The 24,533-nt window shown below is 44.4% G+C and overlaps 1 protein-coding gene across 1 annotated transcript; it reads right to left on the reverse strand.

The window, feature by feature from the left end:
• Nucleotides 1–3,197: 3,197 nt before the first annotated feature.
• LOC138648991 (dispanin subfamily A member 2b-like) lies at nt 3,198–19,645 on the reverse strand. Its single transcript, XM_069739027.1, has 3 exons — nt 19,194–19,645; nt 9,036–9,333; nt 3,198–4,882 (listed from the first exon to the last, which is right to left on the reverse strand). Exons 2-3 carry the CDS (start codon nt 9,276–9,278, stop codon nt 4,670–4,672), a joined length of 456 nt encoding a protein of 151 aa, XP_069595128.1. The 5' UTR covers nt 9,279–9,333; nt 19,194–19,645; the 3' UTR covers nt 3,198–4,669.
• Between the last annotated feature and the right edge of the window lie 4,888 nt (nt 19,646–24,533).

A 24,533-nucleotide genomic window follows, 5' to 3' on the forward strand; every position in this document is an offset into this window, starting at 1 on the left:
ATATACTATATGGCTGAGCAATATACTACGTGGCTGGGCAATATACTACATGGCTGTGCAATATACTACGTGGGCTGTGCAATATACTACGTGGGCTGTACAACATACTACGTGGCTGGGCAATATACTACGTGGCTGTGCAATATACGTGGGCTGTGCAATATACTATGTGGGCTGTGCAATATACTACGTGGGCTGTGCAATATACTATGTGGGCTGTGCAATATACTACGTGGGCTGTGCAATATACTACATGGCTGGGCAATATATTATGTGGCTGGGCAATATCCTACGTAGCTGGGCAATATACTACATGGACATGCATATTCTAGAATACCCGATGTGTTAGAATCGGGCCACCATCTAGTTCGACATATTGGTCTTGTAGAAAATCTTCCTTTCCTCCATCCAGGGTAAAATTAGTAATATATGCCATCTAGTTCATGGGGACTGGGACAACATGGGCCTGTGTGATTTCAAATGCCAGGACTGAACTTCAGCCCCAGTCCATACCTGTCTACAGGGCTGTGGAGTCGGTAGGCTAAGTCTCCGACTCCCAACTCCTCAATTTCCATGACAACGACTCCGACTCCCTCATACATGGCTCATGTTTAAACGACAAATTTACTGTGGTAAAATGGTAACATCAGGCTTGTAATCATTATTATGATACAATAATCAAGCCATTTAGTGAGAACATAAAATATATTTATTGGAATACAACTTTAGAACAAAAAACTTTTTCATATTTACAATTTATTATACATTCTGCAGTGTGTAAGAAAAAAAGTTTTCAACAAAAACTTGCTGAATAATATTTGTTCAATCTATGAATTTGTTCTGAGAAATAGTATCGCCTCCATCAGATCCTCCTTCGTAGATGGCCTCAAATCTGACCTAATTATTTTAAGGCTGGAGAACAACCTCTCTACACTAATTTGGTTTGGTGGCAAAGCAGTAACTACATGGACAACATCTCTAACAATTTCAGGGTATAAAGGAATTGCCTCGTGCAAAGTCAGTTTTGATGAATGGTTGAACTCTTCTACTTCTTTGAGAGCAAGTGAAACATGTTGCTGATTTTCAGATGTAAAGAGAAATGATCACTTTGAGTCCATCTAGCGTATATACAGCAGTGATTGCCAGGCTGCATTGTATGCATGTAAACCAGGCAGCCTGTACGTCACTGCACAAAGGGGCAAGGTGAGGCCGGAGGACGCTCTCCTCAAGAAAAGACCAAATTTGTACTATGTGTTCAGTGTATTCTTTAGGCATTTACAGTAGCCAAAGTGTACATTAATCGTGCCAGTATGTCTGCTGGGAATACAGACCAGAGCTGCCAACTATCCAAAAATTCCTTGGCAATCCGTAAAGATAAAAGAATTTCCCACGTTTAGGACAAAAAAAAAAGAGTTGGCAACCCTGGTACTGACCTTTAGCTATGATATGCTACCTGTACATAAAGGCAGTATATTAACCCAGAATGCCCATTTTTATGGCCCCTTGCTAGTGTCCACGTTGTAGCTGGATCAGGGCAATGTGAAGCTCGTTGGCCAGTAATGGCATAACTATAGTCCTTTTGGTCCAGGTGCAAAATGTGGACAGGGGTTCCCAGCGATATGTTGTACAGATCTATGGGCCCCTGTAATAATGTCCTGACCCATCCCTGTAATAATCTCTCATCTCATGGGCTCAGTGGATAGCACAGCAGCCATGCAGCGCTGGAGTCCTGGGTTCACATCCCACCTTGGACAACATCTGCAAGGAGTTTGTATGTTCTCTCCGGGTTCTCCGGTTTCCTCCCACATTCCAAAGACATACTGATAGGGAATTTAGATTGTGTGCCCCATCGGGGACAGTGATCATAATGTGTGCTATATAAAAAATAAAGATTATTATCTTATGCAGTTATTTAAAAGGGGGTTGCAGCTGGACCACGGCAATGTGAAATTCCTTGGCTGGCAATGGTGTAACTATAGTGTGTTCAGGTGCAATGTTTGGACAGGGTCCTCCGCCACCATCAGTATGTTGGTCAGATCTATCACTATGGTCAAAGTGACTGCAGTCTCGTGAATCCTCACAACACGCACAGTGAGGATTCTCCGCTACCGAAAGCAACACAGAGTGGTCGCAAGTATATGACATGCATACTCCTGGCCACAGTCCGCCTAGATGTGCACGGCCTTGTTCAGCACAAGTGAAATGAGAAAGGCCATACACGTGGCTGGGAGCATACATACGGTCACATGGCCTCCTGCTCGCGGGATTGGCACAGCAGAATCCTGACAGCGCACAATGTGCACACTGTGAAGATTCACAATTCTGTAGTCAGAGTAACTGTAGACTTTGGCTACTTTCACACTAGCGTTTTCTGCAATCCGTCACAATGCGTCGTTTTGCAGAAAAAACGCATCCTGCAAAAGTGCTTGCAGGATGCGTTTTTTCCCCATAGACTCGTATTGACGACGCATTTGCGACGGATTGCCACACGTCGCATCCGTCGTGCAACGGATGCGTCGTGCTTCGGCGGACCGTCGGGAGCAAAAAAACGCTTCATGTAACGTTTTTTGCTCCTGACGGACCGCTTTTTCCGACCGCGCATGCGCGGCCGGAACTCCGCCCCCACCTCCCCGCACCTTACAATGGGGCAGCGGATGCGCCGGAGAAATGCATCCGCTGACTCCGTTGTACAGTGCGCTAAACGCTAGCGTCGGAATCTCTCCCCGAGGCATTGCGACGGGGAGATTCCGACGCTAGTGTGAAAGAAGCCTTATACAGCGCCATTACCTCTGCAGCACTTTACAGTGGGCTCACAATCTAATTTCCCAATCAGTAGGTATTTAAAGTGTGGTAGAAACCCAGGCAAATAAAGGGAGAACATAACACCTCCTTGCAAATGTTGTTCCTGGTGGGATTTGAACCCGTGACCCCTGCACTGTAAAGTAACAATTTTAACCACTGATTCACCGTACATTATATATTCCATGATACATCAAACCCTAAACTTGACATTTGCAACATATCAACGTCAGTCACTTACTGGTATGGAGGGCAGAGTTGACTCAGTCCAAGGCAATGAAGCTGCCAAGAATTAGACCATATATGAAAAAGGATATTTAAACTTCTATTAGAACATTTGTCCTCATTCATAGAAAAATGATAAATATTTCATAGGAAAAAAAGAGAATACACAAAAGTTTGATAATTTTTTTATTTTTATTACACTGGACAGTATTCATCATTCCAATTATTTATAAGACTGACTTCCTTTAATTGCAATACACCAGGAAAAGCGTGCGAACAATCAGGGGAGCAAACAGCGGTAATCAGACCGTGAAAAGAAATAAAGCAAAGTGCAGCAAATATTGCCAGACCAAAACATTCTCTTAATGTCCAGACACTTCCATTATGACTCACCAGAAAATACAGATCGCGCGGCTTAATTCACATGTACATTCTGTGATACGAATGTGCCGCGAGCATGCTTTAGATATTATACTTTCCCATTATAAAAAAAAAAGAAAATGTAAAAAAAAAAAAAAAAAAGAAGATAGAAGGCCATTTATAAATGGGAAACTGGTTTTATCTTGTATATGAAGAATAAGTGGAAGAAGTAGTAGATTTTAGGTGCCATTGTGTAATGGCAATGAAGGCTCAGGGCTAAAGGCACAGTAGGGTTGTGACCATCAGTAGCTCTGGAATAAAGGCAAAGGTCATGTAAGAATATACTGGCAGTATGTAAATTCTGTGAAAAGATATCTTAAAGGGAGATCTGTCAGCAGGTTTGTGCTATGTAATCTGAAAGCAGCATGATGTAGGTTCTGACACCCCGATTCCAGCGATGTATCACTTACTAGGCTGCGTGTTGCAGCTTCAATAAAATCAGTGTTTTTTCAGCAGGAGATCACAACAGGACTAGGTGCCTCGTGTCCTCTAGTCAACTACTCTAACCCCACCATTGATTGGTAACTGGCAGTATACACAAAAAACTACCAATCAGTGGTGTGGGCGGGGTCAGAATTTTGAGCAGCGCTAGATCTGAGCAGAGAAGACATTATCAAACTGACAGCAAGCAGCCCAGTAAGTGATATGTCACTGGAATCAGGGTCTCGGCCCCTACATCATGTTGCTGTCACATTGCATAGTAAAACAAATGGTGACAGATTCCTTTTAATTATTGCGATGAGGAATGTAAGGGAATGTCATAGCAGCCACTAGATATATCGTGAAAAGCATTGCAATGTTCTAACAGAAAACCAACAGGTTACGCTAGATCTGTGCATGTAAAGCTGACACTATACCATGTTTATTGGAATTTATAGTAGAAAGTATCTTTGGCTCAATTAAAAGCAATAAATTGTATTTGAATTTACAGTAACAAGATTACCTTGTGCAGGCGTGTACTACGGAGGACAGAGAATGAACTTCAATCCAATATTGCAGCCAGCATGCAGCCAGCGGGTAAGGAAAGGGTGAATCAAACACCCAAAAACCCCGCCTCCATGGCTGAAGATTGTTCCCTCCAAATTCAGGTGACAGTGTCCCTTTAAACACTTGTTGCCCTTTTTCCCCCCTTAGAAAAGAGCAAGAGGGGAAAAAAAGAAAAAACAAAAACAAAAACAAAAGTGTAAAGGCAAAGAGGTGCTGATCACTCCTGGAATATCTTGCTTCACTTTCCCAAATCAAATTCATTTTTTTCCCTTTCCCTTTCCATCACTTGTTGAAAAGCTTGAACAGCGTATTGTACTTGTATGACGAAGATGATGATTACAACAATAGTAAACAGGATGGACAGGACAGTGGCGGCAATGTTCAGAGACCGGGCGGTGGAACCATAGCTGGTGGCTCCGTTCCTATCCCCATGCAACTTTCGGTCTCTTGACTGTAAAAATAAAAGAAAAAAAATAATAATTAGGAAGACCTATACAGTCATTGGCACGAAAGAAAAAAGAAGGGATACGGTCGTCATAACTCCAGATTAGATCACCATTTCCTGTTCACAGAAGTTTAGGAGCCTCTGCAGCTTCATACCCCTCCTCCCCCCTTCCCTTAACCAAAGAATTAAATTTCATTGTCAGTCCACACCATTTCCAGACAACCAGTGAGAATATCCATATGGGCTCCTACTCACTTGCGTGAAATACGCCTGAGTCTCGCATGGTAACACCCGGCACTTGTGAGCGGAGCGTGCAGCTCCATGTATTGCTGTGCGGCCGCACGCTCCGATCTGGAGTGCTGGTGGCACAGCCGGGTTTTAACATGCGAGACTCGGCCGGATTTCACGCAAGTGAGTATGAACCCTATGGAGGATACTGAGCTCACAAACAAGGGAAGGGGTCAAATATTCAAACAATTTCTCTGAAATAAATATTTAACATCTGATTTTTATTCTTTAAACGGTTAAAAATTTAAACCCGACAGCATTCAAAATGTAGCACGGCTTTGTCAGTCATTTGGCGCAACTACTATTATGCCAGTTTGTAACCTACCCCCTATTTTGTGAGTTCTGGTAAACTTGTTTAGGAGCTGTATCGGTTGTGCGTGACAATTTTTGCTCAATTGACACCCTTTGATTTTTTGTCTGCTTGTAGTTTCCAGAATTCAGCTAAACAGAACAAAAGTCTAGCACAACAAGTTTAACCCCTTTACCCCCAAGGGTGGTTTGCACGTTAATGACCGGGACAATTTTTACAATTCTGACCACTGTCCCTTTATGAGGTTATAACTCTGGAACGCTTCAACGGATCCCAGTGATTTTGACATTCCTTTCTCGTGACATATTGCACTTCATTTTAGTGGTAAAATTGCCTTGACATTACTTGAGTTAATTTGTGAAAAAATTGGAAATTTGGGGAAAATTTGGATAATTTCGCAATTTTCCAACATTGAATTTTCATGCCCTTAAATCACAGAGATATGTCACACAAAATACTTACTAAGTAACATTTCCCACCTGCCTACTTTACATCAGCACAATTTTGGAACCAAATTTTTTTTTTTTGTTAGGGAGTTATAAGGATTAAAAGTTGACCAGCAATTTCTCATTTTTACAACACCATTTTTTTTTAGGGACCACATCACATTTGAAGTCACTTAGAGGGGTCTATATGATAGAAAATAACCAAGTGTGACACCATTCTAAAAACTACACCCCTCAAGGTGCTCAAAACCACATTCAAGAAGTTTATTAACCCTTCAGGTGCTTCACAGGAAGTTTTGGAATGTTTAAAAAAAATGAACATTTAACTTTTTTCACAAAAATTTAATTCTGATCCAATTTGTTTTATTTTACAGAGGGTAAAAGGAGAGACTGGACCCCAAAAGTTGTTGTACAATTTGTCCTGAGTACGCCGATCCCCCATATGTGGGGGTAAACTACTGTTTGGGCGCATGGCCGAGCTCAGAAGAGAAGGACTTTTCAATGCAAAATTGGCTGGAATTGAGATGTGACGCCATGTCGCGTTTGGAGAGCCCTGATGTGCCTAAACAGTGGAAACCCCCCAAAAGTGACACCATTTTGGAAAGTAGACCCCATAAGGAACTTATCTAGATGTGTGGTGAGTACTTAGAACCCACAAGTGCTTCACAGAAGTTTATAATGTAGAGCCGTGAAAATTAAAAAAATCTTTTTTTTCCACAAAAATGATTTTTAGACCCCAATTTTGCATTTTCCCAAGGGTATCTGGAGAATTTGACCCAAAAACTTGTGCGAGTTGTCCTGAGTACGCAGATACCCCATATGTGGGGATAAACCACTGTTTGGGCGCATGGCAGAGCTCGGAAGGGAAGGAGCACCGGTTCACTTTTTCAACGCAGAATTGTATGGCTTGAGATCGGATGTCATGTTGCGTTTGCAGAGCCCATGGTGTGCCTAAACAGTGGAAACCTCCCAATTCTAACTCCAACCCTAACCCAACACACCTCTAAGCCTAATCCCAACATTAACCACACCCCTAACCCCAACACACCCCTAACCCTAATCCAAACCCTAACCACACCCCTAACCCAACCGTAAACGAAATCCAAACCCTAACCCCAACTCTAGCTCCAACCCTAATTTTAGCCCCAACCCTAACCATAATGGGAAAATTGAAATAAATACATTTTTTCATTTTATTACTTTTCCCTAGCTAAGGTGGTGATAATGGGTTGTTTGATTTACGATTTATAGCGGGTTTTTTAGTGGATTTTTATGATTGGCAGCCGTCACACACTAAAAGACATTTTTTATTGCAAAAAATATTTTTTGTGTTACCACATTCTGAGAGCTATAATTTGTCCATATTTTGGTCCATAGAGTCATGTAAGGTCTTGTTTTTTGCGGGACGAGTTAACGTTTTTATTGGTACCATTTTCGGGCACATGACTTTTTTGATAGCTTTTTATTCCGATTTTTGTTAGCAGAATGAACAAAAACCAGCTATTTATGAATTTCTTCTGGGGAGGCGTTTATACCGTTCCGCGTTTGGTAAAATGGATAAAGCAGTTTTATTCTTCGGGTCAGTACGATTACAGTGATATTTCATTTATATCATTTTTTTTATGTTTTGGCGCTTTTTATACAATAAAAACTATTTTATAGAAAAAATAATTATTTTTGCATCACTTTATTCTGAGGGCTATAACTTTTTTATTTTTTTGCTGATGATGCTGTATAGTGGCTCGTTTTTTGCGGGACAAGATGACGTTTTCGGCGGTACAATGTTTATTTATATCCGTCTTTTTGATCGCGTATTATTCCACTTTTTGTTTGGCGGTATGATGATAAAGCATTGTTTTTGCCTTTTTTTTTACGGTGTTCACTGAAGGGGTTAACTAATGGGACGGTTTTATAGGTCGGGTCATTACGGACGCGGCGATACTAAATATGTGTACTTTTATTGTTTTTTTTTATTTACGTAAAGAAATGTATTTGTTGGAACAGTATTTTTTATTTATTTATTTAGGATTTTTTTTTTTACACATGTAAATATTTTTTTTTACTTTGTCCCAGTGTGGGACATCATGTTATAGTGTTAGATCGCTGATCTGACACTTTGCAATGCACTTTGTCAGATCAGCGATCTGACAGGCAGTGCAGGGAGGCTTCCCTGCCACCTCCCTGCAAGACTCGGAAGGAGCCCCGCGGCCATTTTGGATCCGGGGCCTGCAGGGAGGAGTACGGAGGAGATGCTCAGAGCAACGCGATCACATCGCGTTGCTCCGAGGGTCTCAGGGAAGCACACAGGGAGCCCCCTCCCTGCGCGATGCTTCCCTATGCCACGGAACGCTGCGATCATGTTTGATCGCAGTGTTCCAGTTAGTGTGCCAGGAGCGGTCTGTGACCGCTCCTGGCACATAGTGCCGGATGTCAGCTGTGATATTCAGCTGACACCCGGCCGCGATCACCCAGTTAGACGCATTAGATGTACTATTCCGTCCATGGGAATTAGGGCCCGGGTCACATGGACAGAATAGTATGTCTAATGGCAGAAAGGGGTTAACCATTCTTCTCTGCCTCCCCCACCCCCCCTTTAAGCACTGTAAATTTCTGCCTTTCTGTTTAGAAACCCCATGATTGGACTGAATGTCCCCAAAGTTGGCTTCTTCGGGAAGTTAAAGTTCAGCATCTGGAAATAATTAACGTAACCACATAGAAACAGAGCAAACAGTTTAGCTGTAAGGATTTTGTACCGTTCTTACTTTAAGTCCCTTTATAACAAAACATGTGGCACTAACCATGCCTTGTACAATTGTATCTATGGATATCAGATTTTGTTATGTGAAAAATTGCAAAAAAAAAATAAAAATTTAAGGATTTCTCTGGTGTTTCTGTGAAGGGGAGTAACAAGTCTGGGAGGAGACAGAAGGAGTGTGGGAGTAAGGCACGGACAGATAATGCTCTGTATCAGCCTTAAGTTATCTGCATAAAGGGGATGAAAAGCAAAAAATCTATATCAAATTTTAATAAAAAAAGGGGGCAAAGGATAAAACAGATCGGTAGATGATGAAACTATTTTGGACAATTTAAATACTGATTACCAGCATAGTCTTACCTTGATGGAGAATACAAAGGCAAGAAGTCCCAGGCAGCAGAAATTCAAGTAGATGGTGTTGAAAAGCGACCAGATGATGTGATCCTGAACAGGAGGGCTCTCAGGCATCATTGTTACCACTGTGGACTGTACAGTCTGAGGAGTATAACTCCCAAGCTCAACTTCATCCTTTAGGGGTTGATAGGTTTGGGCATCATAACGAGGGGGATTATCAAGTTCCCGCTCAAACTTACGATTTTCCATGATTTCTGAAATGCAGCTCAAGGAGTCTTCTCCGGGAGATTTTGGAGGAACGTATCTGTATGAGGGGGGAAAGAACAGTGAGCTGTTTTATGATGGGAGAGGAAGGAGGAGCCTGGTGTTCCAAATAATAGGATTAGTTTCATTTCTCCTCCACATGCCCTGACTGAACAATTTCACTTTAAGGAAAAATTAAGGAGATGGCTGAAGAATGAATGATGAACATTTACTGGAAAAGGGAAATAATTATTTTTTAGGGGTCAACCCTCTACCTCAAGGGGTCATCCCTCTACCTCATGTATCCGGCAAAAGGATCAATTGCCCTTTTGCCACCTCCACCGCTTCGTTATACACCAAGGAATATAGCATTAATATTTGAGCATTACATCTTACTTGATGTTGACATTATTGCCCCAATTCATGAAAAACAGCATTTTTCTTGCCAGTCTTGATGGGGTGTGCTCGAACCAAATGCTCCCAATTAACGAAACAGTACATGTCTCTCCATGAATGTGGAGCATCTGATGAGTGGAGTACACCTCCATGCTCCACGCCAGGAATATTAAGCTAGTCGATGACTGGGGTAAGATTTCTGACTTACGGAACACCACAGCTCGGCATGAACTAGAGGAGCCGAGACATCATGGCACTGCCTTTGTCATTTCATCAGCTCCACCCATTTTAGCATAGCTGGTTGAAAATGATCAAAAATTTTGTGCAACCTCAAGTTGCCCCCCAAAATTTTGGCAAAATTGCCTTAATGAATCGTGGGCCCATGTGTTCACTGTATAGCACTTATGTACATACATTATGTCAGCCTTGTGTGGTAACGTAAAAGATTGTCCAGTCACACCAGATTGACCACCCATCCATTCTGTGCGTAGTAATGGCTTCCAGGTACTGCAGAAGGGCTCCTATTTGAAGGTGGCATCCACTACACACTGAATGGTGCTCTGCAGCTCAGTTCAACGACACCAATTCGTCTCAGCTGTTACACCAGAAAAGTCATCACATATTTGTGCAACATGAAACTGCGAAAAAAAATAAGGTAACCAGGTGTTTTCACGCTATTTTCTTCCACAGGTCCAAGAAAGTAGGCAAAGCTGAGGTGGGGCGGAGCGTGGTAGGGCATGATGAGTGGTGGCATTTTTTTATGCCATAAATCTTACTCAATCCCTTGACTATAGCAAAATTTTTGGCAAGGTGCACAATACTTAGTGCCTCCCCTGGTCGATTATGAGGCATGTGCATGGTAGGTTATCTTTACAAGAAAAAGAAAAAGCACAACGAATATTTCAAGAACTTTTACCCTGGAAATGCACATGTCATTTTAACACTTTTCACAGTTCTTGTTGGTTACAAATCAAATGGGTTGTCCAAGTTTGTGATGAAAGTAAGCAGTGCACACTGCTAGGGTTCTCCGCAGAGGCGTAGCTAGAGGTTCAGCTCAGGGGGGCGAGACATCTGAGTGGGCCCCTAACCTCTGATTACAACTATGGTGGCGCACCCTAATAGTGGATGTAGGGGAACCTCAGCAGATGATCCTGCTATAAGTTAAAAAAAATCTCCACAGAGACCAATACTGATATTACCGCTATATTGTGACCATATAGTGGTAGATACCAGTCCTACAAAGCATACAAGTGATTACAGTACACTTATGGATGGTGACTTACAGAGGACGTTCTTTCTGATGGAATCGCTCACTTTACTCGTCTTTTCCATCTGGTCCAGACCGACATGACAACTTCTCCAGCCAGGAATCAGCTGCAGAAATTTCAACAAAGACATCTGACTTCTCATTTCCAGAACTGTCAATATCTATCCCCGACCTGCACAAACTCCTTATCCTGCCTCTAGCCCAATACTGAGCCGCTGCTGTTGTGTCTCTATTACTGCTCCTGCTGTGTGGTACAAAAACAATGCTCGTCATACTGCTGCATATAGTAATGCCACCACTGTGCCCTTACATTGTAAAATATCTCCTTTGTGCCCTCACAGTAGCCCAAACTCTTTACAGACCCCCCACAGTAGTCCCCACTCTGTATAATAGCCCCACAGTAGCTCCCACACTGTATATACACCTCTACACTGTATGATGGCCCGACAGAAGACTTCAAACTGTATAATGGCCCCCACATTATCTACCACACTGTATAATGACCCCCGCATTAGCTCCCATGCTGTAATATGACCCCAGAATTAGCTCTCACACTGCAATTTATTATTTTATTATTTTATTATTATTATTATTATACATTTTTATAGCGCCATTTATTCCATGGCGCTTTACATGTGAATACGGGGCAAATATAGACAAATACATTAAACATGAGCAGATAACAAGGCACACGAGTACATAAGGAGGGAGGACCCTGCCCGCGAGGGCTCACAGTCTGCAGGGGGTGGGTGAGGATACACTAGGAGAGGGAAGAGCTGGCTGTGCGGCTGTTCAGTAGGTTGAGGATCACTGCAGGCTGTAGGCTTGTCAATGACCCCACCAGACCTATCCATCAATGTCAATGGCTGCTCACTATCCCCAGTCCCACACGCCCGGTGCCTCGGGGTGATCCTCGACTCTGCCCTCTCTTTCAAGCCACATATCCAAGCCCTTGCCTCCTCCTGTCGTCTCAAACTCAAAAATATTTCCCGGATCCGTGCTTTCCTTGACCGCAACACTGCAAAAACGCTAGTGCATGCCCTTATCATCTCCCGCCTCGACTACTGCAACCTCCTACTCTCTGGACTCCCCTCTAGCACTCTGGCACCACTCCAATCCATCCTACACTCTGCTGCCCGACTAATCCACCTGTCCCCCCGCTATTCCCCAGCCTCTCCCCTGTGTCAAGCCCTTCACTGGCTTCCTATCGCCCAGAGACTCCAGTTCAAAACCCTCACACTGACATACAAAGCCATCCACAACCTGTCTCCTCCATACATCTGTGACATGGTCTCCCGGTACCTACCTACACGCGACCTCCGATCCTCCCAAGACCTCCTTCTCTACTCCCCTCTCATCTCTTCTTCCCATAACCGCATCCAAGACTTCTCCCGTGCTTCCCCCATACTCTGGAACTCTCTACCCCAACACATCAGACTTGCGCCTACCATAGAAACCTTCAAAAAGAACCTGAAGACTCATCTCTTCCGACAAGCCTACAGCCTGCAGTGATCCTCAACCTACTGAACAGCCGTACAGCCAGCTCTTCCCTCTCCTAGTGTATCCTCACCCACCCCCTGCAGACTGTGAGCCCTCGCGGGCAGGGTCCTCCCTCCTTATGTACTCGTGTGCCTTGTTATCTGCTCATGTTTAATGTATTTGTCTATATTTGCCCCGTATTCACATGTAAAGCGCCATGGAATAAATGGCGCTATAAAAATGTATAATAATAATAATAATAATGACCCCCACATTAGCTCCCATGCTGTATAATGGAACCCACAATATCTTGAACACTGTATAATGGCCCCTATATTAGCTCCCATGCTGTATAATGAATCCTGCATTAGCTTCCACGCTATATAATGGATCTCACAATAGCTCCCACTCGTTAGATTCTGGTCTCTGTCCCTGTGGGCTGCTACTTGCACAGCCTTGATATATATGACAGAGCTAAATAGAAGAAAACAGAAACAGTCAGTGGGTGCGTATAGAGATTAACATATGGGTACAGCTCCCTGAATGTATCCAGGTAACCCCAAAAGAATACTCGTGTCTGGACAAGACCCCAAAGAGGGAAACTGAAATAAGGGAAACAGAAAAAAAAGAGGGGGAGGTAGAATATTACCAATCTAAAGAAAAAAGTACACCCCCTGACTTGTCTATTCCTCTCTTTTTCCCCTTCCCCACCTTTGGGGGTCCTGTTGTCTAGACTCATATGTTCAGGGGCCTGCACCCACACGTGATTTTCTATACGCACCAACTTGCCGTTTCCATTTTCTCTTGTCTGGCTATTTATCATATATTCATCCTCAACTTTTTTTTAATAAAATGTTTTATGATATTACATCATGCAGACACTAGTCTGATAGGATCCTGATATCCCGGCTATAGGACTGCATCACAATATATATATATATATATATACAGTGGGGCAAAAAAGTATTTAGTCAGTCAGCAATAGTGCAAGTTCCACTACTTAAAAAGATGAGAGGCGTCTGTAATTTACATCATAGGTAGACCTCAACTATGGGAGACAAACTGAGAAAAAAAAATCCAGAAAATCACATTGTCTGTTTTTTTAACATTTTATTTGCATATTATGGTGGAAAATAAGTATTTGGTCAGAAACAAACAATCAAGATTTCTGGCTCTCACAGACCTGTAACTTCTTCTTTAAGAGTCTCCTCTTTCCTCCACTCATTACGTGTAGTAATGGCACCTGTTTAAACTTGTTATCAGTATAAAAAGACACCTGTGCACACCCTCAAACAGTCTGACTCCAAACTCCACTATGGTGAAGACCAAAGAGCTGTCAAAGGACACCAGAAACAAAATTGTAGCCCTGCACCAGGCTGGGAAGACTGAGTATGCAATAGCCAACCAGCTTGGAGTGAAGAAATCAACAGTGGGAGCAATAATTAGAAAATGGAAGACTTACAAGACCACTGATAATCTCCCTCGATCTGGGGCTCCACGCAAAATCCCACCCCGTGGGGTCAGAATGATCACAAGAACGGTGAGCAAAAATCCCAGAACCACGCGGGGGGACCTAGTGAATGAACTGCAGAGAGCTGGGACCAATGTAACAAGGCCTACCATAAGTAACACACTACGCCACCATGGACTCAGATCCTGCAGTGCCAGACGTGTCCCACTGCTTAAGCCAGTACATGTCCGAGCCCGTCTGAAGTTTGCTAGAGAGCATTTGGATGATCCAGAGGAGTTTTGGGAGAATGTCCTATGGTCTGATGAAACCAAACTGGAACTGTTTGGTAGAAACACAACTTGTCGTGTTTGGAGGAAAAAGAATACTGAGTTGCATCCATCAAACACCATACCTACTGTAAAGCATGGTGGTGGAAACATCATGCTTTGGGGCTGTTTCTCTGCAAAGGAGCCAGGACGATTGATCCGGGTACATGAAAGAATGAATGGGGCCATGTATCGTGAGATTTTGAGTGCAAACCTCCTTCCATCAGCAAGGGCATTGAAGATGAAACGTGGCTGGGTCTTTCAACATGACAATGATCCAAAGCACACCGCCAGGGCAACGAAGGAGTGGCTTCGTAAGAAGCATTTCAAGGTCCTGGAGTGGCCTAGCCAGTCTCCAGATCTCAACCCTATAGAAAACCTTTGGAGGGAGTTGAAAGTCCGTGTTGCCAAGCGAAAAGCCAAAAACATCACTGCTCTAGAGGAGATCTGCATGGAGGAATGGGCCAACATACCAACAACAGTGCGTGGCAACCTTGTGAAGACTTACAGAAAACGTTTGACCTCTGTCATTGCCAACAAAGGATATATTACAAAGTATTGAGATGAAATTTTGTTTCTGACCAAATACTTATTTTCCACCATAATATGCAAATAAAATGTTAAAAAAACAGACAATGTGATTTTCTGGATTTTTTTTTCTCAGTTTGTCTCCCATAGTTGAGGTCTACCTATGATGTAAATTACAGACGCCTCTCATCTTTTTAAGTGGTGGAACTTGCACTATTGCTGACTGACTAAATACTTTTTTGCCCCACTGTATATATATATATACTGTATATATATATATACATTCAAATGCATCGGGTATTCTAGAATATGCATGTCCCCGTAGTATATGGACAATGATGATTCCAGAATTCGCGGCAGACTGTGCCCATCGCTGATTGGTCGAGGCAACCTTTATGACATCATCGTCACCATGGCAACCATTATGACATCTACGTCGATACTGTGCCCGTCGTTGATTGGTCGAGGCGAATTCGCGGCAGACTGTGCCCGTCACTGATTGGTCAAGGCAACCTTTATGACATCGTCGCCATGCTGTGCCCGTCGCTGATTGGTCGAGGCCTGGCGGCCTCGACCAATCAGAGACGCGGGATTTCCAGGACAGACAGACAGACAGAAAAACCCTTAGACAATTATATATATAGATAATCTATCCTATAGCCGAGGTCCTATCAGACCAGTATATGTATATACACTGCTCAAAAAAATAAAGGGAACACTTAAACAACAGAATATAACTCCAAGTAAATCAAACTTCTGTGAAATCAAACTGTCCACTTAGGAAGCAACACTGATTGACAACCAATTTCACATGCTGTTGTGCAAATGGAATAGACAACAGATGGAAATTATTGGCAATTATCAAGACACCCTCAATAAAGAAGTGCTTCTGCAGGTGGGGACCAAAGACCACATCTCAGTACCAATGCTTTCTGGCTGATATTTTGGTCACTTTTGAATGTTGGTTGTGCTTTCACACTCGTGGTAGCATGAGACGGACTCTACAACCCACACAAGTGGCTCAGGTAGTGCAGCTCATCCAGGATGGCACATCAATGCAAGCTGTGGCAAGAAGGTTTGCTGTGTCTGTCAGCGAAGTGTCAAAAGGCTGGAGGCGCTACCAGGAGACAGACCAGTACACCAGGAGACATGGAGGGGCCATAGGAGGGCAACAACCCAGCAGCAGGATCGCTACCTCAGCCTTTCTTGAAGGAGGAGCAGGAGAAGCACTGCCAGAGCCCTGCAAAATGACCTCCAGCAGGCCACAAATGTGCATGTGTCTGCACAAACGGTTAGAAACTGACTCCATGAGGATGGTCTGAGGGCCCGACGTCCACAAATGGGGGTTGTGCTCACAGCCCAACACTGTGCAGGACGCTTGGCATTTGCCACAGAACACCAGGACTAGCAAATTCGCCACTGGCGCCCTGTGCTCTTCACTGATGAAAGCAGGTTCATACTGAGCACATGTGACATACGTGACAGAGTCTGGAGATGCAGTGGAGAATGATCTGCTGCATGCAACAGCCTTCAGCTTGACCGGTATGGCAGTGGGTAAGTAATGGTGTGGGGTGACATTTCTTTGGAGGGCCGCACAGCCCTCCATGTGCTTGCCAGAGGTAGCCTGACTGCCATTAGGTACCGAGATGAGATCCTCAGACCCCTTGTGAGACCATATGCTGGTGCAGTTGGCCCCGGGTTCCTAATAATGCAGGACAATGCCAGACCTCATGAGGCTGAAGTGGGTCAGTAGTTCATGCAAGATGAAGGCATTGAAGCTATGGACTGGCCTGCCTGTTCCCCAGACCTGAATCCGATAAAGCACATCTGGGACATCATGTCTCGCTCCATCCACCAACGTCACATTGCCCCACAGACTGTCCAGGAGTTGGCGGATGCTTTAGTCCAGGTCTGGTAGGAGATCACTCAGGAGACCATCCGCCGCCTCATCAGGAGCATGCCCAGGCATTGTAGGGAGATCATACAGGCACGTGGAGGCCACACACAATACTGAGCATATTTTCCTTGTCATAAAGCATTTCCAATGAAGTTGGATCAGCCTGTAATTTGATTTTCCACTTTGATTTTGCGTATCATTCCAAATCCAAACCTCCATGGGATATTAATTTTGATTTGCTTTGATAATTGTTATTGTTTTACTGTTATGAACACATTCCACTATGCAATGAATAAAAATTTGCAACTGGAATATTTCATTCAGAGATATCTAGGATGTGGGATCTTAGTGTTCCCTTTATTTTTTTGAGTGTATCTATCTATATATATATATATATATATATATATATATATATATATATATATTTATATATATATATATATATATATATATATATATATATACACATATATCCTCATTTGTGAGGTCCTGCAGCCGGGTCACGTCTATCAGTGCACGTTAGGGTATGTGTCCACGTTCAGGATTGCATCAGGATTTGGTCAGGATTCTATGCAGGTAAAATCCTGACCAAATCTGCACCTGAGGTCACTGGCAGGTCACCTGCGCTGTCCTTGCGTTTTTTCTGCAATGTAAGGACATGCTGCGTTCTTAAAAGACGCGCCACATGTGCGTTTCCGCGGGTATGCCACATGCGTCTTCTAATGCATAGTGGAGACGGGATTTCATGAAATCCCCTCCACTATGCTGTTACATCTGGACGCTGCGTGTTTGACGCTGCGGCTCAAGGCAGCGTAAAAAAAACAGTGTTTCCTGAATGTTGAAACATACCCTTACTGACCAGTCTTGTCTCTCTGAGGCACCATGAGATTTATGGCTGCTTCTCTAAAGTCTTTTACAGATCGGGTGATGCTTGGGCAACTCGCACTGACAGTGACCTGATCTGTGTAACAGTTCAAGGAGCCGCCATAAATATACTGTGCCTTAGAGACTGCAGATACAGGACAAGAATATCAGGAGAACAGCAGAGTACTGTAGACGTGTGAGCTGTTGCCTACACCACTGTGTCCCTCCCCTGTCCTGCTCCTCTCTGGCTGGAGAAAGCAGCGCCTTCCTGACTGCTCTGCAGCAGACACGCCCACTGTCCACTCAGTGTGCAATGTGGGTGTGTCTGCAGCATACTGGAGGCAGCTGTCAGGTACAGTGTTGGCACCCAGCATGTATGCAGCATCCCGGGAATGGGGGTATGTTCCCCTGTCTCTCTTTGGCCACTGCCCGCAGTAGTGCAGGGAGGTCATGTCTCCCTGCACTACCACGGAGCTTAACTATATCTGCGAGCTGTGCACGCTGATATAATTGAGAGTAGTGTAGCTCCGGTTGGGCCCCTATGAGCAGTGGGCCCAGGGCGACAGCACCCCCTGCCCCCCTGGTAGCTATGCTACTGGTTCTCCATGAAAGGAGGAAAAAAATTCTAGCGTCAGAATCTTGAGTTAAAAACCACGAGTTTATTCAGAAATTAAATTTAAAAAAAAAAAAAGCCACAAAACCATCACCCAAGAAAGCGTAAGAAAATCTAGCAAATGCACTTCAGACAACGGTCTTCAGATATGGCAAATTCATGTTTTTTAAAAGATTATCATGCTGGAATTTTTTTTCCTTCCTTCTCCTACATATAAAGGGTACCATTACCGTATGAGGAATGTCAAGTCTTAACGCATTTATTGTAAAAAATGCATGCCGGCACTTATAAACCCAACAGTTACTAAATAATATAACTCGACATGGCTTCTACTACATAGAGATCAGGAGGCAGACCACATTTGCTGAAGATCTGAAATCCAGGGGCGGACAAACCATTGATGTGACCGTTGCTGCTGCACAGGGGTCCAGTAGGCCCATTTCTACCTCCAAAGCAGGTGGAATTGTGCACGATTATGAGCTCTTGGGCTCCAAAGGGCCCATGCATTGTTTTTGCACAGGGGGATCTTCTGTCTATCCGCCAGTGCTGAAAGCGATAAATTACTTTATTGTAACCCTCATTTTCATCAGCTCACTCATGTTCCTGCTGCTTGCATCCCTGCCCCCACAATGTCTCTGGGCAAACAAGGCAGGAGAACAGAGAATTAGGTTCTCCCATCCCATACTCCTCAACTGCAACCCTACTGTATCATGTTCTGTCTTCAGTGCAGAACAGCGTTAACATATCTGTATCAGCCATCTTGCACCCTGATCTGCATACTCACTCACCAGGCTATCCTGCTCAATGGATAGAGCTGTAGCCTTGCAGCAATGAGGTCCTGGGTTGAAGTCTCACCAAGGACAACATCTGCAATCTGATATTGATGGCTCATCTGAATGATCAATCGTCAATATCATTAAGCTGACAAGATCTTTATTATTACAAAGCATTAGAAACACAATATAGCGACAAAAACAAGAGCCAATGTCACAGAGCCCAATAAAGCAACAAAGCTCAATTATTCTGACTCTTCAAGGCAGTATGAGTCTCGAAATCCTTAGCCATCAATCCCTTAGATAACTGTATGAGTGTTGTACTCACATGCCAGGCGTCCTCAGATATTACAAGTCACCGCTAGTTGAGTTGGCACTAAGAGTCCAGGAGAAACAGTTGATATTCTCTGAAATCTTGTATTAAGTACAATGCAGCAGGTGGAAAGGGTAATCCCAAACGGAGAAGCATACATGTGAATCCAAAGATGGCTACAGCAAGCTGATACTGAAAAGGGGAAGGGCAGGGGCTATCATCATCAACTGCAGGAGAGACAAAGGGACAAACGTAGAGGGCAGAGCTTCTCCCTAGGAGCAATAGAATGTAATACACAGAGGTAGAAAAACACACAACAAGCTGTTCCCATTCATGCGACTGGGACACAACAACAAGTCTTCATAAACTACAGTGAAAAAATGCCAAATAAGGTCCAAACAGTTTCCAGACTGAAGCAACATATAACCTGGGCATAGCTTACAACTATCACAGTGCATGGTCTGATCAAAGCCCACAATTTGAGGTAAATTCACAAGGAAAATATTAAAATGCAGAATTTTCAGAGGGCAAAAAGTAAAAAAATAATAATTATTATTATACATTTTTATTATTATTATACATTTTTATTATACATTTTTATAGCACCATTTATTCTATGGCACTTTACATGTGAAAAGGGGGCAAGTATAGACAAATACAATAAACATGAGCAAAAAACAAAGCACTAACCAGTACAAAAGGAGGGAGAACCCTGCCCGCGAGGGCTCACAGTCTGCAGGGGATGGGTGAGGATACACTAGGAGAGGGTAGAGCTGGTTGTGCGGTGGTTCAGTAGGTTGAGGATCACTGCAGGCTGTAGGATTGTCGAAAGAGGTGAGTCTTCAGGTTCTTTTTGAAGGTTTCTATGGTAGGCGAGAGTCTGATGTGTTTGGGTAGAGAGTTCTAGAGTATGGGGGAAGCAAGGGAGAAGTCTTGTATGGGATCGTGGGAAGAAGAGATAAAAGGGGAGTAGAAAAGGAGATCTTGTGAGGATCGAAGGTTGCGTGTGGGTAAGTACCGAGAGACCAAGTCACAGATGTATGGAGGAGACTGGTTGTGGATGGCTTTGTATGTCATAGCAAGGGTTTAAAACAGGAGTCTCTCCATGATAGGAAGCCAGTGAAGGGCTTGGCATAGGGGAGAGGCAAGGGAATAGTGGGGAGACAGGAAGATTAGTCGGGCAGCAGAGTGTAGGATGGATTGGAGTGGTGCCAGAGTGCTAAAGGGGAGGCCAGAGAATAGGAAATTGCAGTAGTCAAGGTGGGAGATAAGGGAGTGCACTAGTGTTTTTGTGATTTCGTTGTCAAGGAATGCGGCGATCCGGGAAATATTTTTTAGTTGGAGATGACAGGAGGAGGCAAGAGCTTGGATATGTGTCTTGAAAGAGAACAGAGTCGAGGATCACCTCAAGGTACTGAGCATGCGGGACTGGGGAAAGTGAGCAGCCATTGACCTTGATGGATAGGTCTGGTGGAGGAGTAGAGTGAGATGGGGGAAAGATGATGAATTCTGTTTTGTCCATGTTCAGTTTTAGAAAGCGAGCAGAAAAGAAGGCTGAGATAGCAGACAGACAGGGTGGGATTTTGATGAGTAAGGAGGTGAGGTCAGGTCCGGATAGGTAGATCTGCGTGTCATCGGCGTAGAGATGATACTGCAAACCGTGGGATTCTATGAGTTGTTCCAGGCCGAATGTGTAGACGGAGAGAAGTAGGGTCCCAGAACTGAGCCTTGAGGGACACTGACAGACAATGGGCAAGGTGAAGAGCTGGTGTGGGAGAGGGAGACACTGAAAGTTTGGTCTGTAAGATATAACGAGATCCAGGATAGGGCCAAGTCTGTGATGCCAAGAGATGATAGAATCTGGAGGGAATTGTCCACAGTGTCAAAGGCAGAAGACAGGTTCAGGAGAAGGAGGACAGAGTAGTGTCGCTTGCTCTTGGCAGTTAGTAGGTCATTGGTGACTTTAGTTAGGGCAGTTTCAGTTGAATGATGGGGTCAGAAGCCAGATTGTAACCAGTCAAAGAGGGAGTAGGAGGAGAGGTGGGAGGACAGTTCAAGATGGACATGCTGTTCCAGTAGTTTTGAGGCATAAGGGAGAAGAGAGAAGAGATATCGGGTGATAACTAGACAGAGGATGGGACGAGGGAGGGCTTTTTGAGGATGGGTGTGATCTTGGAATATTTGAAGGATGAGGGGAAGACATCAGTTGTGAGCGAGAGGTTAAAGAAGTGTGTTAGGGTTGGGATGAAGACTGTGGTGACGTTAGGGATTAGGTGGGTCGGGAGAGGACCAAGCATGCAAGTGGTGAGATGTGATCTAGACAGGAGGGTGAAGAGCTGATCTTCAGTCATGGTGGAGAAGCTGGTTTTGGAGGAACATGGTTGAGCAGCTAAGAGAGGCATTGGGTGCTGCGGGCCAAAGCTTTCTCTGATCGTATCAATCTTCTGTTTAAAGAAAGAGGCAAAGTCTTCAGCAGAAATGAGAGGGGAGGGAGGAGGTACTGGGGGGACCGAGTAGAGAGTTGAAAGTGTTGAAAAGCTGTTTAAGGTTGTGAGACAGGGAGGATATGAGAGATGAGAAATAAGTTTGTTTGGAGGCAGTGGGTGTGAACTTGAAGCTGACAAGGGACTGCTTGTATGCTATGAAGTGCTCGGCCGAGTGGGATCTCTTCCATCTCCACTCAGCGACCCTGGAAGCCCATCTCAGTTTTATGGTCTTGCTGGTCAGCCAGGGCTGTCTATTGATTGCACAAGTTTTGCTGTTATTATGGTGTTATAAAAAGTGGCAGCAGTATCTGTGTCATGAAGGGAAGCTATGTCTGTAAGAGGGAGAAGGGACTCAGAGTGATTGTAAATTGAGGTGTTTGAGATTTCTGTGAGGGTGAGTAAATTTATGGAGTGGGGTTGTGCACTAGGAGAGGAGAGGGAATAAAATTTCAGTATTTTGTGGTCAAACGGGTGAGTTAGTGAGATTAGTATGGGAACAGAATCGGGTAAAGATAAGGTCTAGTGTGTGACAATCTTTGCGAGTGGCCGCAGAAGACCATTGAGTGAGGCCAAAGGAGGCAGAAAGCAATAAAAGTTTAGAGGCAGCTGAGGTAGAAGTATCAATGGGGATATTGAAGTCACCCATGATGATAGTGGGGATGTCAGCAGAGAGGAATGTCAGCAGAGAGGAAATCAAGTAGGCAGGTGGTGAAGTGGTCGAGAAAGGTGGAGATGGCCAATTCTGGGGGGGTAGATGACAGCCAGCTGGAGGTTGGAGAGGGAATATAGATGCGGATGGAGTGCACCTCAAACGAGGGAAAAGTAGCGGAGGGTGGTAGTGGGATTGGAGTAAAGGAGCTGGTGTTGGACAGGAGCAAGCCAACTCCATCACATTTGGTGCTGTGGTGAGGGGTGTAAGAGGTGGAACCCACCAAAGGAAAGTGCAGCTGGAGAGGCTGAGTCAGAGGGGGTGAGCCAGGTGTCAGCGATGCCGAGGAAGGAGAGAGTTTGTTGGTGATAAAGAGGTCATGGATAAATGGCAGTTTGTTGCAGACAGAGCGTGCGTTCCTTAGTGCTCCAGGTAGGGGGACCGGGGGAGTAGGGGCTGGATGAATGAAGTTATCATGGTTGGGAAAACATGTAAAGGATTGTGGCAGGGGGTTAGAAATGAGTGTGGGGATGTACTGAGGAGGGCCAGGATTTGGGGATACGTCACAAGCGAGTAGCAGACAGAGCATTAGAAGGTGGGAGCAGGATAGGACATGATGTATAATAACACACACACAGAGAGACATCACTTGCAACTGTATCCACATCCTGGGCCGCAATCAGGGCATTACTGCCCTGACTGGAGTATGGGGCCCGGTGGGCAGAGGGGGCCACATCGGCCCCCGTCTGATCTGCCCATTGGGCTCTGAGATGCAGGTTCTATTGCCTTGCGGGCCCACAAGGCAGTAGTTAAAGCCACCAGCCAATCGGAGGCTGGCAGCTGACGTCAGCGTGCACGTCGCATGATGTCATTGTCATTCGCCAACGAGTCTGCGCTGAAATGCCTGGGATGGACATCGGCGCTGGAGAGTGGACAGGTAAGGAGAAAGGTTTTTTTTATTATTTTCTTTTTCTACTGAATGCGGCAAGCCCTGGGCAGAATGTGAGACAAAGGGGGGGGACAGAATGGATACTCATGAGGGCAGGATGGGAGAGAGTGTCTTCAAGAAAATGGCACCGGAAAGCGCGGACTGCGCAGGCGCCGATTCCGGCAGCAGGAATCGACGCCTGCGCAGTCCGCGCTTTCCGGCGCCATTTTCTTGAAGACACACTCCGGCGCCTCTGCCTGTGACTGGTAAGTCAGAGGGCAGCGCCGGCGCGCATTAAGCGCGTCATCGCGCCCTCTGAACTGTCACAGCAGAGGAGCCGGGAGACGGAGCCGCACGCAGCGCTGGAATGGGGAAAGTTGAATATACTTACCCTCCTGGCGGTCCCTGACTCTCCGGTGGAGATCGTGGTATGTGTTCAGTGCTTACGCATACCGCGATCTCCTGGGAGCGTCACTCTGTGGGGGCCAGACTGCGCCGGCGCAGTCTATAAAGGCTTCGGACAGAGTGACGCTCCCAGCATTATATTATAGATGTAGTTAATCTTCATATATGCGTAATCAGTATATTCATGTAATCCTTATATGTATTTCTTAACATGTGTATGTTAACACACAAAAATGTACGCACTCACACTATTCAGTCTTATTCCTTGAAATTTTGTAGTTTGCAATGAAATTGCTTTGTATTGCAAGGATTAGTCATTTTTTTTTTTTTTTTAAAGCTGTATCTGAACCGTAGTGTTAAAAACATGGCAAACAATTGCCAAATTCTCCTGTAAATAATTTTGCAAAGAGGGAACCATCATACCATTAAAACATACAAGTGGATTTTCATGGGCCCATCCAGTATGTGGGTTCTAAGGCTTAATGGGTTGCATATGAATTGGTAGCAGGGCAGGCCTTGAATTCAATGAAACACTTTTTCAGGAGTCCACCCTGGACACCTTATGACGGGGTATTGTGGTGCGTTTTAATTCTTGGCAACCCATCCACTCACAGCATAGGCTACAACAGCTTAGGAGACCCACTGTTTCATAATGGCCCTTTAAGAAGATTAATGCCGCCTGATGCGCCAGTAAAATTGGCTCTGTGACTTTAAGAGTCCCTCCTTCGTTAATGAAACAAGATGGGTCTGTTAAATACTAATTATTAATTGAATTATTCTTATTTTCAATTCTGTACTGAGCACATTATTTCTGTATATGTAGCTCAGAGCATAAGTCAACACCATATAAAGGGAACACGTGGTCTGTGGGACATATAAATAACGTC

This window comes from Ranitomeya imitator, chromosome 9 (assembly GCF_032444005.1).
Source record: "Ranitomeya imitator isolate aRanImi1 chromosome 9, aRanImi1.pri, whole genome shotgun sequence".
Lineage (NCBI taxonomy): Eukaryota > Metazoa > Chordata > Amphibia > Anura > Dendrobatidae > Ranitomeya > Ranitomeya imitator.

Coding starts and splice junctions, on each gene's coding strand:
- LOC138648991 (XM_069739027.1), bottom strand. CDS start 9,278: ATGGAAAATCGTAAGTTTGAGCGGGAACTTGATAATCCCCCTCGTTAT. Junction 4,883..9,035: donor CCTTTGTATTCTCCATCAAG/GTAAGACTATGC, acceptor TTATTTTTACAG/TCAAGAGACCGAAAGTTGCA.